At 44.2% G+C, this 18,457-nt stretch overlaps 1 protein-coding gene across 2 annotated transcripts in view; it reads left to right on the top strand.

The window, feature by feature from the left end:
• Nucleotides 1-18,457, top strand: part of gli3 (GLI family zinc finger 3) — a 132,121-nt gene that overhangs the window by 44,136 nt on the left and 69,528 nt on the right. For both annotated transcript variants that reach the window (XM_079575900.1, XM_079575901.1), the window contains exon 3: nt 7,504-7,609. In XM_079575900.1, coding sequence (XP_079432026.1) covers nt 7,504-7,609 — 106 coding nt within the window. The remainder of the gene's footprint in view (nt 1-7,503; nt 7,610-18,457) is intronic.

Genomic DNA, 18,457 nt, shown 5'->3' on the forward strand with positions numbered 1-18,457 from the left:
GTGTGAGAGCATGCATTCCAGCGCCGCTCACTGTCAGAACTCATTTGTTTGTCTAGACTGAACAAGTCGGTCAATGCCTTCTCCTTCATGGTTGTACAAGCCTATGCATATTTGCCCAAGGACGTACTTAACCAGTGGCTCTCAGGGCCTGGGTTTAGGATTCACAGATTGTTGTGGCTGTTTGCAGTGATTGCTCATGTGTCTCGACTATGGCTTTTCACAGTGGATTTGAAACCAATATTGGGTTTAAATCATAACGTGACAATGTGAATCAGCTCTGATCGAGGAATCGCATTTTTACTTGTAGCAAAGTGTATTATTTTGGTTGAACATAGTTTATACACAATTATATTATTCTCAGTTTTGAAATAGTTATTCTCAAATTCTTGTCGGCTACAGTATTTCAGAGTTTACAAGATTTTGATGCATTTTTGAGGTTTTTACGAGTAAAGTGGTCAAAACTTTTAGAACTCAGACAGAACCTTTTAATTCTGAGGGGACCAAATGCAAAACGTGTCAGAAAAAGTTTGAAAACTAAAAAGATCGACCTAAAAGCTGCAAACCCTTTTCTGTATGTTGTATTTATTGCTCACGAACAGAAGAAAACAACCTCTAAACAACAATTCAAGAATATGTATTGTCAGTGTTGGATAATGAATAGAGAGGAACGCTTCCTTCCTGAACCCGATGTACAAGTGAATGATGTTTGGAAAGGCCTCAGCGGAGTGCCAATCTATCCACCTCTATGCTTTTCTCCAGGCCAGCTCTTCCTCCTCTTCCTCAGCCGCTGCTTTAACTCTCGGAGCACGACTCGGCTACATATTCCCCCTGACTGCTCCCTGTATGATTTATACTTGCCCCGGGGCTGGATATTTTTTTTTGAGATCTTTATTTAAGCGTTTTTTTTTTTCTTTTTCTTAAAGGCCTCGGTGAAATTGAAATGCGCTATTTTGTCTACAATCAGCTTGGGTTTGTGCGCGATGCATATGTATGGCTTCAGTGTGAAAAATTATTCTGATTTGCCGGTCCGGACGGAGGTCAAAGTGTGAGCGCGATAACAATCAGCGAGTGACAGAATAAGTAAAAAAAAAAAAAAAAAAAAAAAAGCAGCTCTGTGTCGCTGATATGGCCTGGAGAAGGTGTATGCACATGTGTGATAGCGACGAAGGACGCCGCAACGGGGAGAGGTCGTATGGTCAAGTGAGACGCAGGGAGAGAAATGTATATGCCCATGTGTCAGCTGTTTTAATTACATTGAGAGGTTTTGCTTCTTGACAGTAAATACGTTTATTTAAAAAATATTTCACTCTCTTCTTTTGTTCAGATATTCCTCTTGTTAAAGGAATAGGCCACCGTTTTTACATACTGAGATATGTTCTGAGCTTAGCTTTGACGAGTTCTTTAGGACCTGTCTGATCTTCACCCGTGCCTTCAGTCACATAAACACAGCGCAGACGGCGTTAGCATTTAGCCTCTCCCCCTCTCCACTATAGCTCCAAAACAGGTCAAGATAGAAGCTACCAAGCTCTTCCACGTTTTCCCTATTTAAATATGGTTACGTGAAGTGTTCCACTACAAAGTATAATTACACAAAATTAAGCAATGTGGATTTTCTAAGCGGATAAAAGGGGGGACTATATTGTAAGGCATAATAATACCAGGAGGGCATCCGCACAGTAAAGTGAAGATTACTGCGCAGTAAAGTGAAGATTACTGCGCGGATTTCTAACTACTCCTGGTATTATTACGCCTTACAATATAGTTCCCCCTTTTATCCACTTAGAAAATCCACATTGCTTAAGTTTGTGTAATTATACTTTGTAGTGGAACACTTCACGTAACCATATTTAAATAGGGAAAACGTGGAAGAGCTTGGTAGCTTCTGTCTTGACCTGTTTTGGAGCTATAGAGGAGAGAGGGAGAGGCTAAATGCTAACGCCGTCTGCGCTGTGTTTATGTGACTGAAGGCACGGGGGAAGACCAGACAGGTCCTAAAGAACTCGTCAAAGCTAAGGTAAGAACATATCTCAGTATGTAAAAACGGTGGCCTATTCCTTTAAGTGAATAGTCATCACTCTACTTCCGGGTCCAATGGATCTTAAACCTCTTACCCTTCGCCTTAATCAAACGCATTTTCTCCAGTTCAGCTTTACCCAAATCTTAAAGCTTCTGGACTGGAGTTTGCAGCCTATAGGCCAGAGTAACATTTGAAAGCTAAGACCTACAAAACTGGATCGGAATTTTTTTGTTGCGCAGTCGCCGAGTTTATGTCACATTTTTTGAAGCGTTCTTGCCTCGTTTTTGTTGTTTTTTTCCCCTTTTAGATTTGGGTAAAGCCAAACTGGAGAAGATGTGCTCGGTTCAGGTGAGGGTTAAGTGGTTAAGTCCCTTTCTGTGTTATAGGACTGATCTGAACCTGCCTCAGAGATTCTGATCGCACGCAAACTTGCCTGCCACCGGGTCGGAGTCACCAATACACACTAATGGAATCACGAAGAAGAAGCTAACAGGCTAACGGGTGAAGCTAACTGTGGGCTAGCGCCACCTAAACAGGATTTAAAGCCAAGTTTGAGTGAATTTTTCTGTCACAACATGCTAAGACACCTGCAATGGCGCTTATGGCCTCTAGGGTGCACAAGTTACTTAGTAATGATTTAAAGGGACTATACGGAGTTTAGAAATGTTAAAATTAAGTATTTTCTTCCCCATACATGTTCCAGCCATGTCCTAATGTGTAGAATGAGCCCAGACCTGTTCACCACATCTGCCTCTAAAATCCTGCACTGTCACTAAACACGTGTGACCTGAGTTGGCAGTAGTGAGTATAAAATTGCCAACTTGCATCTAGCCCCTTTAAGGACCAATTAGTATTATTTTTATACACAATGAAGGCTTATTGTAAATGTAAGGGTAACTTCATTGTGACTGGAGAAATACTTTAATTTAGTGCAAAACAGTTTCGACCTTTTATCTGTTGCTATGGGGCAACAGTTGGTCTTATGATGGGAAGGTCAGGGATTCAAATCTCAGCTTTTTTGCTGTTTTGTCAATGGAACTGACAAAACACTGTTTGGACCTAGAATGTGAGGCTCACTTCCTGGGGTTAGGACTGTTTTTCTTCCTAGTTCATTCCTATGGAGAGTTAGCCGTGTCCGTGTGGGGATTTGAACAGGTCTGGGACTCGACGGCTAACAAAATTTTGCGTACATTTTGTTAGCCGTCGAGTCCCAGACCTGTGCACCTTTGCAGGAACAAGCTCAGATAGCTAAAGGCTTTTCTGTGATTTCTATGGTCTTTACCTTCCACTAGCTAACAGGAATAGAAGCCAAAACCATTCCGTAAACAGAGCCTATAAAACTCTCTTGTGCCTCCATCTCGTTCAGGAGGCAGCCACAGTTCTTCACAACAATACATGAGCATTTTACAACTGATTCTAAAGCATTACCTAAGCATAACTTACAACACTCACAATAATGGATAAAAGGCTTTGAACTTGTAAATTGCACGTGGTTCCGCTCTTTACCTCAAAACTGACCAGTGACATCTCAATGGAGCGGATGTGAGAGTCTTCAGTGCACTCCCCCCAATTATACCCTCGATCCAGTGCAGTTTCCCAGTCGTGTGGAGAGCGCAGCGGCTGGGCGAGACAGCTGTGGAGTTTCATAGCTGGGAGCCGTCTTATGTCTCCGGAATGTACTTCGATTACATCACCTCACCTGGGTATCTCGGCGCGGGTTTAGAGGCTTTTTAAGTGCCCCAGACTAGCAGCTTTAAAAGACTTGGGAAACTGGAAGTGGAAATAAAAGCTTTTTAGAGGATTTTTTTTCCTTTTGCTATAATCTGTGAAAGGTGTGTACCATATTACTTCTATACAGTGGTGGTCAAAGTACTTGATTTCATTATAAAAGTACTGCTACTGGTCTACTCCAATCAGCAGCTCGACTGACCACCTCTTCTTCTATAGACCAGTTTGGGAAACTTCAAGATCGGCGTTGATCACTGTCTCTAAAAGACTTGAAGCTTGAGTGTTCGTACCCAATTTCTCCTGTTCTCAGACGACAGAATGGCCCCATGACTCGTTTCTAGCTTTCCGCTAGCTCTTCCGCTCGTCCTGATTCGTCACATTCATGAACTTTTGCGCATCTTTTACAGCTGCGAAGGAGAGTCACGACACTAGCAAAAACTCCAAGCTTCAGATTCTCAAAAGACTATAATGTTTTGTGATGAGATTTCAATAACACAGGAACTCTTTAAAATCCTCTTTTGCGTTGGACATGGACACGACTTTTTATTCCTTCGTGTTCGCACCAGTTTTGCACCGTCTTCCTTTTGAGTTTACGAGCAAATACGTCTGCGCTCATCCCTGCAAACCAAACCAGCTCCCCCCCCGCAGGCTTTTATACGCCAAATCATAACCATAATGAAGCTTCAGGTGTGAACATTTCCTAATAGCTAAAGTTTTATGACTCCGTAACGGCATACGCTCAGTCAGGCCCAAGCTGGCACCGGCCCGACTTCCATAAATAAATGAATGATGAGTTAAAGCGCGGCAGCTGTGTTTAGCGCGTACGGCGCTGGCGGAGCTGCGGGTGCACCCTCCGGCAGCTGTTTACAAGCGCAAAAAAACAGGTCCCTGGCAGCCCGCAGCCTCGCCGCGCGGAGGCATGCAGATGTTGACATACGCACTGCATCGCCCCGAGGCGGTGATACGCAACTCCGCCGTACAAACCCATAAAAAACACATGTGCTCGGCAGTAACGTGATTGTACAGTTTGTGCACTTCGATTAATTAGCTCGCTCGGCTGTTTGCTTAAAAGTTAGAGCCGTGCGTCGTGAAATAAAGTCATGTGGATTTGAAAGTGAATAGGGCCACATGTGGATCACTGACTTAAAGGCGCTAAACCAGTCGTGGAACAAAGTTTGCTTTGTCCTGCTTTAGTATGTCGTAAACTCAGGCGTTTGTTGGAAAAACACTGTGCATTTAGTCGGTAAGTGTTTGTATCCATTATCCTTTCTTGCCTATATTTTCTGCAACAAAATCTAAAACATGGATAGAGCCAGGTTTAAAATCACATGAAAGATTTGTTCCAAGGGGATTTTGGCACCTCCAAATCTGAGGCCATGGTTCTCCCCCGGAAAAAGGTGGCTTCCCCTCTTCAGGTCGGTGGGGAGTCCTTACCTCAAGTGGAGGAGTTCAAGTATCTCGGGGTCTTGTTCACGAGTGAGGGACGGATGGAGCGTGAGATGGACAGACGGATCGGTGCGGCGTCAGCAGTGATGCGGTCGCTGTATCGGTCTGTCGTGGTGAAGAGGGAGCTGAGTCGGGGCAAAGCTCTCGATTTACCGATCGATCTACGTTCCCACCCTCACCTATGGTCATGAGATTTGGGTCATGACCGAAAGGACAAGATCGCGAATACAAGCGGCCGAAATGAGTTTCCTTCGCAGGGTGGCTGGGCGCACCCGAGATCGGGTGAGGGGCTCAGTTACCCGGGAGGAGCTCGGAGTAGAGTCGCTGCTCCTTCACTTCGAAAGGAGCCAGCTGAGGCTAGGGCATCTGTTCCGGATGCCTCCTGGTCGGTGGCGGAGGTGTTCCAGGCATGTCCTAGTGGGAAGAGGCCTCGTGGAAGACCCAGGACACGCTGGTGGGACTATGTCTCCGAGCTGGCCTGGTGTCGCCTCCGGGTCCCCCTAGAACAGCTGGAGGAGGTGTGTGTGGATCGGGAAGTCTGGGCATCTCTGCTGAGACTGTTGCCTCCGCGACCCGGAAGAAAATGGATGGATGGATTTTGGATATATTTCGTCCGCAGGTTATTAGTGGCAAGAAAGTTGGTCAAAATTTCAATTTTTCAATTTTCAACTTTTTCTTTTGGTGGCTCAAATAAATATAACAAATATATAGAGGTCTTCGGCATCACGCCATAGATTCGTGGTGATGGGGGTCAGGTCTTGACGGCGTTCTCTGTGTCTGCTTAGATTGACAGACACGGCCTCCGATGTCATAGGTGTAAGTTGGACTTGGCTGTGTAGTTGTGTTGATTTAAGTTGCTTCCCTGCTTGTCTTTTTACATCTCAGTTATGGGACAGAGTAGTTTCATATTTCTGCAGTCCAGTACGAAGGGCAGGCTGCCAATGATTGCAGGCTTGTGCAGCCTCCCAGGTGGCGGACTGACGTCGAAGCACTCGAGGTCTTGTTTACCGTCATTACGTTTCCCCCCCTATATTTTCTGTGACGAAATCAAGATAATGGATATAGCCAGGTTTAAAATGATAGGTTAACTTTATTGACATAGTATGCCCAAATATTTGTCCAGAGGGGTTTGGGATATCTTGTGTTATAGTATTGATGAGCTAGTTAAAATTTTACCTTGATTTTTTAAGAGTTAGATGTTGAAAAATCTGAAGACTCTTTCAAAAATATTGCACAAGGCTGGACCATTTGGTGTCTGTCGGTGCTACTCATGAGGAGATGCTGTCGCCACAAAGTGAGAAAACTCCATTGCGAGATAATGGCCCTTGAAGTTACAATTTCCCATAAAAATCTATGGGGAAATGTTGAATCAGTGCAGTTTAAACACCTCGCTGTGAAGATTAGGTCACGCTATGAAAGTGTATTGATTAAGAGTCCAAATTGGCCCAAAATGTGAGCTTTTCTTTAACAGCGTCATGTTCCTGCAGCGGGATAAGAGGAGCGAGGGGGGAAAAAAACGGTACTTGTTGCTGCTTGTCTTAACAATGGGCTGCACAGCTGCAACACCAAATTCCATATTTACGATTAAGCCGTGTCGAGCAGTCAAGGTTAGCGCAGAAGCATGAACAAGGGAATCCGCTAGAACGCTCTCAATTTCAGGGGTAAAAATAGATTACGGGTTTGGAAGCCGACATTATGCAAATGCCTCTTGAAAAGGATGTCGTCGCACAATTGGTTGGATAGGCTGGAAACGTGTCACTTTGCATTCAGCTTTTCTCATTTGTTGTTTTGTGCAAATTCCAACCTCAAGATGTTGAGACGAAAAATAGTTTCTGAAACTGGTTGAAAAAGATGGTGATTGTGGATGTTATAGATATGAAGATACAACTCTATGGTAGAAAGAAATCTCCAAAAAGAAAATTGACAGTTTCTATTGGCCAACATCACGCTCATGTTTTGGAATATTGTCACCACTTTTGGACGCCTTTAGAGAAGACTTCCAGACAGATATTAGCCAAAGATATTACCACAAAGTAAGAAAAAACATCTGCAGTTTGATACCAACATGCGTGAACCATGAACCACTCTTTCAAAACGTGAGCCCGATGAATCGTGACTTTATCATCTCGTGTCGTCAGTGGAGAAGATGTTCAGGTCTTCAGCTGATCTCGTTCTTTGGACCCATAGTGTTGCTGAACCGAGGCCTGACCAACAGCAGGAACAATATACACTCACCATTACAACGTGTCCACTGTAAGGTCTAATTTGAAACGTACAATCAGGTTAACACTTTCTTTCCTTCTCCCTTGCAGCGGCGCCACAGTTCTTCCCCGCCTTCCACCCGCCCGTGCCCATCGACGACAGACACGCCCAGGGCCGCTACATCTACGAGCCCTCCCACGTGCCGCCGCTTCACGTGTAAGTCTGTCCGCACGCTTCAGGTCACACTTAGGAACACGTTTAATCCCAGCGCGTCACTCGCCAACGCGGGGCCTGGAAAACCTCCACCGCCGAATGTTCCCTCGGGCAGGTAGAGCGAGAGAAAACCCGCAATGTCAGGTGCATTACCTGGGTGTTTCACCGTACACACGCCCACAAGGGTTTCTTTCTCACTCTAAACTTATGACGTGAAGCGAGGAGACCACAAGGGGCTGGTGCAATGTGACTTGGGCAGCTCCAACACCTGCCCCCGGGACCTGGCAACGGAAAAGCGGAAGAAAATGGATGGATGAATCCTAATATCTGCATTTATACTGAGTAGGTAACAAAAGAAGAGCCAAAATGTCAAAATGGTCTCTTGTAAAACTCTCAGATGGGGATGTAATCAGTCTATTTGTGTGAGTTTTATGGCAGAAAACAACAAGATTATTCCAAACACAAGCCGGGTCTCTCCATTACCTCTCTATTAACCCAACAGACATAAACCTTGAGAGTTGGGAAGCTGTAAAAACCTAAACTCCAGCGCTGCGATTGCTCCCAGTGGAGGAGTGAACAGATGAGGTGAGCTGCCAGAGAGCAGTTGGTGTGTCAGGGATGTCAGCGGCCCCTCTACCCCCTGACAGGGCTTGATCACTGCTCTTATGATGCTGCTCCTCTCCCCCCCCCCCTCTCTCTCTCCTGTCTCCCCTCTCTGTCTCTCCTGTGGCTCATGTTCATGTTCATTTGCTTGCCTCTGACATGTGAACGCTGTCGCTCGCACTTTGATCCGCTGCCCTTGAGCAGGAAGTCCAATCAGGGAGGATTCAGTTATTTCAAGTGTCATTTATGCTATTTTTGCATTTCACAGAGGGACTCCCAGAGCTTATTTTCCCTGAGAATACAGCCGTTGGTCAGGAGGGGGATATACAAAGTCCATACAGAAAGGCCCCTTTGCCTAATCATTTTCTATTTGTCTCTTAAGGCGAGACACGGCAGGTGGATAAATATATTAAAATAAATCAAATTTGGAGATATAAACTTCTGACCTCTGGACCCACCATCACTTCAGGATGACAAGCATTGACCCAAACAAAAACACTTTGCAATTGTAATCTGTTAAAATGCAGTTTTTTCCGACAGATTCTTGTTGATTTTAAGGAATAAATCTGCCTATTACACTACAATCATGGTCAAAAGAACTTTAAGAGACTTGGGTGCTTTTTCAGTCAATACATATGGGAAGAAATGCTTCCAGAATAACATATGAGGAAAAAATGTCCAAAATGTTTTCAAATGTTCAGTGACTAAATCTTAATGATGGATGAAGCCAAGTTTTTGAACAAGCTAGTTATTAGTAAAAAGAAATCCACAAGTGTGTAAAGTTTCCCCTCTGTTGGAGCTACTTAAGTGGAGATGTTGTTGCAAGAGTGTAAAGAAAACCTAATTTTATATTTCTACACCATCATCTCTGTTGCCTTTCGTGCTTCACGTGGATACCAAACTTTGTGAACGAATAAGCGTAGTTATTTCCTTAAAAACGGCAAGCGAGTAGAGTAAAAGTCCCAAAGTAGACATCGAAAGGGGTGAGTTTGGTCGTTTGTGTTTTTTTTTCTGGCATTTAAAGGAAAAGGCCGCCATTTTTCCATCCTGAGATATGTTCTTACCTGAGCTTAGACGAGTTGATGGGTAACTATCTGGTCTTTGTGCGTGCTCTCAGTCACGCAAAACGACCAAAGATGTTGTTAGCATTTGGCCTCTCCCAGTGTATTCCTATAGCTCCAAACGGGGGTGAAGTTGGAAGCGACCACGCTCTTCCACGGGCACAAAGACCAGACAGGTACGTATCGACTCGTCTAAGCTCAGGTAAGGACATATCTCAGGATGGAGAAACCTGCTCCTTTAAAGTCACAAAGTCGACTTGGCAAAGGGTGAGTTCGGTCTCTTTTGTTTTCCTCTGGCATTTAAACAAAGATGTCAAGGGAGAACACTTGCCGCAAATCGATTGACCACGGCGTGAATAATCCATGTTTTCACCTGCCGTGTCTCGCCTAAAAAAGTCCTCACTCCTGGTTCATCCTCCAGTTAGATATGCCTATGAATAGCTCATACAGCACAATGCTTATTAGCGAGCCGGCATTAGCCCGCGCTGCTGCCCAGGTCAGCGGAGGAACTTCAAAGGCCCCCGCGTCCCTGAACGTGCAGACCACTCGCTCCCTTCGCTGTTAATCACTCCGCCCCCCCCGCACACGCCGCCGTCATTTGTATTCCTCTTGTCCGGAGATGCTCCTCTGCTTCCGCTGTGTTACCACGCGAGGCGCACGGAGGAAGCGATCAGCGCGCGGCCAGGACAAATTGGACGGGGCAGCTACTTGGGCCGTATTATGTTTGATATTCTTCATCATTATCAACACAACCCCTCCTCCTCCTCCTCTTCTTCTTCTTCTCCTCGCAGTCATATCTCTCCCTTGCTGATGTGTCACTAAGCGTAATGAATTTTTTATGCCCACCCCCCCCCCCACACACACACCTCTCGACCCCCGCTCGGAAGAATAAGAGGGAGGGAGTAAAAAAAAAAAAAAAAAAAAATAGGGGGGGATGTGATTGATGCTCCGTGTCACCGCAAACAAAATGGCAAATATAATTTAGCATTTAGCTTATGCAGAGATAATGGGGCGAACGCGCGGCGGCTACACGGGCGCGAACAAACAGCGCGGCTTGTTATCCGTCAGGAGCGCTTTGGCGTGATCGGGAGCGCAGGTTGGCGGAGGGGAAAGGAGGGGGGGCGGGAGGGGGGGGAGCGTATGCATGAAGTCAGTCTGGACACCGCGCTATCTGCACGCGCGCCTCCGGGCTGTCAGCGCGGACACGGATGCTGCGCCGCCATGCTACTTACTTATGGCCTATTTATCCAGGCCATTAGGCATAGAGCTGTTTAATATGACACTCCACGTCCAGAGAGACTATTTGTCATGATTAGACGACAGCTGTTTAGGAGCGCGCCGCGTTCAAAGCCGCGTGTTCGCGCTCTTCTCTGTCGATGTCAGCCGGAGAGTTATAGAAAATGACTTTGATTCCAGAGTGTTCAAATCGGCGTCGATCATTTTGCGTATTGTCTGTCATGTGCAAAATGGATGTGCGGGAGATAACGATCGCTCAAGGCTAGAACGCAAACGCAAGATTTGGCGCGGAATCTTTTTCAGCGGGTCGCAAAGAAATATTCAACTTCAAAGTATGAAAACTATAGAGCTGGGACGATGCCCTTTAGTCACGATACTCAGGGGCCGATCCGATACGTATTGCGATACAGTAAGTCCGGGGGTACACAACTGCAGGCCCGGGGGCAAATACTGGCCCTCTATCAAGGAACCCAAATGATTACACAAATCAGAGATGAAATGCCTGACCAAAAAATACTGTCAATTCCTTTAAAATGTCTTAGCAAAACAAGCATTTAGGCCATGTATGAAGTACGACGCATGTGTAGTAGTGATGCTTTACTTTGGCCCACAATGGGAGGGTCAGCCTTGCTCTTTTGACGATGAAAAGGTTCGGCCCTTCACCGAGCAAACTTGCCTCCCCCTGCTGTAATTATGATAAGTAATATGTTTACCTTCAAATGTGTAAAAAGTCATATGTCCAAAATTCATAAACCGTGTTAAGAAAAGTGTTAATATTGAAAAGGGCATTAAAACAAAATGTCACAAAGTGCTGTGTAACTGCCACTGGAAAACAACGTAGTGCATGATTGTGTCTGCATGACTCCAAGCACAAGTATCGAAATCTAATCCAATATTTTACCCCAGCCCTAAACGAAATCCCTTAGTTAGTTAAAAGTACCGCTCCTCTGTTGATTTGACCATGATTTTAGCTTTACAGAAAATACAGTATGCAAACAAAAGTGATGAAACTCTCTGATTAATTTGTTTATAAGAAGTATTTGTTGTCTTTTTATATGTTGCCTTCTTTCTGTACATACATAGGCTCTAAAGTTCAGTGCATGCAAGTAGGACTTTGTTCTTTATTCACAGCCATACGATAAAGTGAAAAATGCTGTTCATTTTCTCTTTTTCTTTTTTTGAGGCACAAAGGGTGCAAAAACAGGCAAGTCTGTGGAGCACAGTTCGTACACAAGGATGTTCAAAGTCCTTCACTGTTACTTTAGATTACAGGCAGATGAAGTCATCGCATATAAACATAAATATAATCATTATGTCATTACATTAAAAGCAAAGAGTACAGATAATACCTTTTCAGCTTTAAAGACCTGTTTTCAGCCTGGATTTGGAAACTGTCAGAGTTGAGGCCTGTCTCGCATCTTCAAGACTTCCAGATTTTAGCTGCAGAAAACTGAAACCGTGTGTTGTCCTGACTTTGGGACCAACATGTTCATATGGCCTAAACATGTCAAAGATGTCCTTAATCTCAAAGAGAGCCAAGTGTGGAGAAGTCAAGCGATTTGAAGTAGTTTGAACTCATTTTAAGACGACCAACGTTTGCTACATCGGAAACACATGACCCTCATTCTATCGACCAGGATTTCATTAGCTTCCATTGGATCCAGAACAAAATCCAGCGGTTTTCTTGCCATTCCGTGGGCTTCCTGTCGACTCACCGCTTTAATATTGCCTGATTAAAAAAGCAGCGCCGAATTCTTCCGCGCAGCGATCATCCCTTCAGGTCCAAGCACCTGACGGCAAACTGCGGATAATTACACTTCCAGCTCAAGAGCAACTCCTCCTCGCCAAACTTTTTTTTTTTAATTTTCATTTTACAAGCACCCAACCGACGCCAAAAAAGTCAACACTCGCTCTAACGCTCGCTCGTAAACGGTCGGGCCAGGGGTACAGCCGTCGCCCGAGGGGTAACGGGAGGACAGGAGGCTGCTTATGGAGAAATATTGAATTGTTTTAGGACAAGTTCTCTCCGCGCCGCGCAGAATTAATCGTTATTAGCCCCCTCAAAGATATGCCTAAGTACACAGGGACTATTATTGCGGTACTTCCCCATGCAGCCTCTCATTACTGCCTGTAATTACAGTTGGGTTGGCCCCGCGGCGGTTCCATCAATCCAGGCCCAGGCTCACTCCCTCCCCCCCCCCCCGTCCGCACACAATCCGGGCATCTCGGACGCCGCAGTGCCACATCCACCATCAGTACGTGGCAAATGAACACAATCATATCCTATTACACTGAAGGGCCTAATTGAAACATGTTTATTTATGACTCCCGTGTTTTTTTTCCCCCCGCGCAACCGAGGAACGGGCGCAAACTAACAGGCTCCGGCGATATGAGGCGGAGGAATTAAATTAAAAGCTCGTGAAATGAAATATGCTCCGTATTAGCTGTTTGACACTTAATTTGCCTTCAAATGAGCGGAGGAAATCACAAATTAACTGTCCTTTGTTTTTTTTTTGAGGGGGGGGTTCTGTTTCGCCTGCTGGATTAGGCAAAGGAACCAGAGCACAATTACAGACACAGGCTAATCGTCGGGTTTATGAATTGGTGAAGAGGAAGGTACCGCTGTGCCACTCGATATTAGCGCCTTAAGGTCTGGGGGGTGGAGGTGGACTTAAAATAAACCTGAAAGAATTGAGAGGAGAGTGGAGAGGGTGGTGCTATTGTACCTCCACTGTTTATGAGCGTTGACTGGAGGTGAGTTGATCAGGTTTGCTTACCCAAAGTGGATATAGAGATCGCCTTTTTGCCTTTAGGCTAAGTTTGGGCAGCAGCTCATAAATTGTACTAAACTCGAAAACTAGAAAAATGCTATCTTCACTCTATTTGTCTTGAATAAACTACTTTTCAAGCAGCAGTTTCTTGACATTGGAGATATTCTCGATGTTATAAATGTGCATACCTTCCAAAGAGCAATTTCGATTTTATCTTGTAGATGATATATTGCGAGATAAACCGACTGAACCCACTGCTATTACACGTGGTTGCTCGTCATTTGCTTATCTGCTAAGAATGCTGTGTTGCTTTAGCGCTCCCATTGAAACGTCCCGCGCGCCCAGACCGGAGTGTGAAGCTGATAATTGACTCGTGCTGAATACTTTTGCTTGTCCCGCGCCGTCTCCGGGTGACCGCGAGCCGCCACTGAGCCGCGTGAGAGGGACTGTTTTGTTTAGCCGTGTTCCATGGTCAAGTAATAAAGTGCCATTGAAAGAAGTGGTCTCCTCGCTCGCTCCATTAAGCCAGTCCCACACAAAGGCTGCGGCAAGAGGGGACAGAGCCCCCGCGGAGAGCTGCTCTTCACCCATCAATGTGTTTATTTAGGCAGGAAGTGTCTTCTGCCTCACAGACGCAGCAGCGACGATAGAGATCAAGTCCAAAGATCTGTCAGCTTTTGTTCCAAAGTGGCGAAGGGTTTTAAAAAGTAGTCCAGGAGGATTTCTCAGTTCTGATCGTCCTCTGGTTTGGAAAATGGATTTAGACTTCCAATCTGCTCCAACCATCACCACTCACTCACTTCACACAGGCACTGGGTGGACTGTCTTGGGCATCATTTCTGTCCATGAAGTTCAGCCGAAAACGATCCACATCCTGAGTTTCTACCTTTTCAAGTTATGGTTAGTACAGTTTGTATGTTCTTTATGGATGAACATATGGATGTATGTTCTGCAATCAGACAAAACAGAGGTTAGGTAACTTTGTGTGAACGAGCAAGAAAAAATAGTGCTCAAGACAGAGCGAGATAGTGCTCAAGACAGAGCGAATCTAAACAAGACTTAAAAATAGTGCTCAAGACAGAGCGAATCTAAACAAGACTTAAAAATAGTGCTCAAGACAGAGCGAGATAGTGCTCAAGACAGTGAGTCAAAACAAGACTTAAAAATAATGCTCAAGACAAAGCGAGTCAAAACAAGACTTGAAAATAGTGCTCAAGACAGCGAATCTAAACAAGACTTAAAAATGCATATAACTGAAAGTATTTTATCTACACTCTTGCCTCTTACTGTAATTGATTAATTCTATGTTGATGTTTTTATTGATTGTATTTGTTTTCTTATATTTATGCAACTGTGAAGCACTTTGAATTGCCTTGTGTATGAATTGAATCAAATTAACTTGCCTTGCCTTGCCATTTTAAAACTATAGAAAAGTAACTTCTTTTTCTTTCCCATTGGCTTCACAAATTCATATTAAACTTTTGGACATCAAAGTTTTGTGGAATGCCATTTTTCCTGCGATCTAAAGAGTATGAAAGACTGTGTCGATGCCAAGGCCTTTCAGAGACGCTGACAGCAAAGTACTTGATGATGAGGTTCTTGAGATGGTTCGGACAGTGTGGAGGAAAGTAAGGAAGCCAGAGCTGCTAGAAATGGAGATTGGAAGAAGTTGTGGAGTAGAAGTGTCGCACACGTGGATAGGCAGATACGGAACAAGGTAGAAAGGACAGTCTTGAATCCCTTCGTCTTTCTATGTCGGTCTGGTCATATAAGAAGCAGTATTTCCGAAGCGCTGAATGAAATGGGCGGAGGTGGTGTCGGTGGGGGCCCCGGGTGCGCTCGTAGGTATTTCATTCAGTCGGCTGTTTGTTCAGCTGCGGGCCGTCCTGACTGGAGGGTATTCTAGCGGGACCGCGGAGAGCACGCCTCTGTCATCGCGGCCAAAGCCTCAACTGCAGAGGGAAAGTTCACAGGCGCACTGTTAATGGACTTTGCCCTGCTCCAGTTTACACCATCAATCAGATATGCAGTGTTCTTTTGTGTGAAAGGGAGCGCATTCTGCTAAACTGAGCTTTTGGTGGTTTTAAATTGAGGCTCGTAAGCATGCTTTGAGTCAGCATTGATGTTAGTGATGGGATTCACGGCTCTTTACTGGGAGCCGAGTCTTTGGGATACACTCATTTCAAAGAGCCATTCGAAACACTCTTCTTAACAAGGCCGTGGGAACCCAGGGTGCTGAGGGCGCTGCAGCACCCCCTGGTGGGTAGCTTGTGAACTGCAGGCAATATTAACCCCTTAACTCCCACCTAAACTGAGCACATTTTCTCCAGCTTTACCCCCAGTCCAAAAGCTTCTGGAAAAAAGGTGTGAAAATAGCAACAAAACTGAGACGAAAACAATGATGGAAATGTGAAAAAAGTGAGAAAACACTGACGAAAAAGTGACAAAAAATGTACAAAAAATGACAAAAATTGACAAAAAAGTGAGAAAAATTTTACGGAAAATTGAGAAAAAAATTAACTAAAAAATGACAAGAATTTGACATCAAAAAATGGGAATCATTTGATGAAAAAGTGACAAAAAAGTCACGAAAATTTGACAAAAATGAGATGACTGCCCAACAAAAAAAGTGATGAAAAAAAATCTGATGTGAGGAGAAAGATCCATTTAGTTTTGTAGGTCTTTCAAACGAGGTGTTACACTGGCCTACAGGATTTGGGTAAAGCTGAACTGGAGAAAATGCTCTCGATTCAGGCGGGAGTTAAGGTTAATAAATAGGATTTATGCACAGAAAAAGTATTTTGGGGGTAAATTTTGTCCCTCTGCACCCCCTAACAAAAATATCTTCCCACGGCTCTGCTTCTTAATGTCAATTTTTTATTACGGCAGCCAGATAACTCACAATATCTAAGATGTGATCGATAAAAGGCAAACTTTTTTATTTAAATCATCAAAAATGTACACTTTGAAAGACGGGTTTGTAAATAAAATAAAATAAAAAGAGGTTGCAACTGTCTAACAAATCATTTTTAGTGCGTTTAGCTTTGATTTTAGTGCATTTAGCTTTCAGTTGTGTTGCCTGCTCTGTTGTTGGACTGATTCTTGCAATCGCTCAGGGGGAGTTCTGGGTCAGATTGACTGAAAAAAAAAAAGATCCGGCTCTTTTCACAATCGAGATCCGGTTTTATGACTTAGAATTAGAATTCTCTGCCTGGAAACACACTTAGGAGGAGTAAGGAATCATTCTTCTGTGGTGGAGCTGTAAGAGGAATTAATGTGTAAAAAACAAAGTACAAGCGGCTATTTTTCACTAATGGCGTGCTAGCAAATCAATAGAGTCAGAACAGGTCCAGTGATATTTTCTTTTTAATACATTTTGAAATTGTTAAGGACACTGCTGGGCATTAGGCAACAGAAACTACCTAGCACATGCTTCTGTGGTTGAAGAAGTAAGATAGGACATCTCTAACCTGAACGAATGGAGAAAAATGTTACTCGAGCACCGTACTTGAATATTTTTGGTGAGAACACTGCTGGTTAAAAGTTCTAAAACGTCCCCAAAGCCTCACACAAATGACTTTGACAGAATGTGCTTCTGTGGTTGTAAGAAGTCATTGAATTCTCCAAGCAACTTCACCAGACTCTTGTGATTATTTCTGTGCTCACGTCACGCCACTGTATGCTTATTTTTTTAAGTGATTTAAGTTATAAGTTGTAAGGAATGTTCAAATACTAAAGCAAGTGTTTTCCCAGTCCTGAGTGAAGCGTAATATAAGAACCTAACCTCAAAATCCCTCGCTCCACGTTCTTTTTTCCGCTCGTTTCTCTCAGTTTCTCCCAAACGCGGTCTTTTGTATTCACCATATTCTTTGGGATAAAACAAAAATGTGTTGTGTGTTGCTCGGGTTATTTACATAAACTGTTGTCAAAGCGCCCAATCTTAGCATGGAGGAGCGGCGAGTTGTTTAGCATAAACACTGGCTCTTATCTCAGCACCTTCCAGATGGGATGAGGCCTCGCTCTGCGCTGCACACTCGCAGATACACATAATGCAAAACAATACCATGTCTTGACTGCATTGCTTTTTCGCGTTTCCATTTGCATTTGACCCTTTTGGTAGGTAGGGGTCTAGATAATTTGCCATTTTCTGAACTGAATGCATAAGCTAATTCTGTGAAGATTTGGGAAACGTAACGTCGTCTGAACACCCTCTATTGGAAAAGGGTTCAGATTGTTGAACCAGTAAAGCGCTATTGTCCCGTCATATATGGTATATCACTTAATTTAGTGGAAATTACCGTCAAATCTCTAATACTGGCCTGTATTCCATTAGCGGCCGGGTCTCTAACAGAGGCCGGGTTCGCGGCTGGCGGAGGCAAATTAAAGCCGGTCTCTAAAACAGGCCGGGGCTTTTATTAGAAACTATAGCGGTAGAAATAATCCCCATGGTAGGAATTTGTCTCATACTCGTATAAATGAAAACTCACGTGCAGGAAGTAAACAAACGGGAACCCAGGCTGATGCGGACGCTGCGGAGGAGCTTTGCCACAGATTTAGCCACTTTTCAAACCTCCTGTGACTATGTTTGGAAACAGGGGGAGAAACAAATGTTGTGTGACCCTCCAGGGTTTTAATAAAGTCTCCATCGCGTCTTCAAAGCACGTCCAGCTGCTCCGTGTGCAGGTCAGTCCCACGCCTCAAAATAACTCCTCCGATCAGCGCGAGCGTCTCGTCTTCTCTCGGGTCAGTCTCATGATCGATCACAAACACAAACGCTCCGTCTAAACTCGCCTTTTATACAAGATAACAACAAATAATCCGGTCCGCGGTAAAAACCAAACAGAAACCTGCAGTGACATTGATGTCAATACTCCGCTAACAGCAACGAAACACTTCCTGTTGTCCCGACAAAATAAAAGGCGTCAATGTTCCAGACGCTGGGAGAGGGTTTGAAATGTTAATTAATAAATGAACCTAATATTTTAGGTGCAAATGGACACAAATCTCGTTTTTCTTCATTTTCCTGATAGTCCATTTTGCTCAAATAGAAATAAAGGCCTGTCTCTAATTGTGGCCTGGTTCAAATAAAGGCCTGGTCCTAGATGCCCTAGATGCCTCTATTAGAGCATTTACAGTATTCAGATTTCATGATGAAACACAAATATTGAGTTAATTTTGTA

This window comes from Gobius niger (genome assembly GCF_951799975.1).
Source record: "Gobius niger genome assembly, chromosome: 18".
In the NCBI taxonomy this organism is placed as follows: domain Eukaryota; kingdom Metazoa; phylum Chordata; class Actinopteri; order Gobiiformes; family Gobiidae; genus Gobius; species Gobius niger.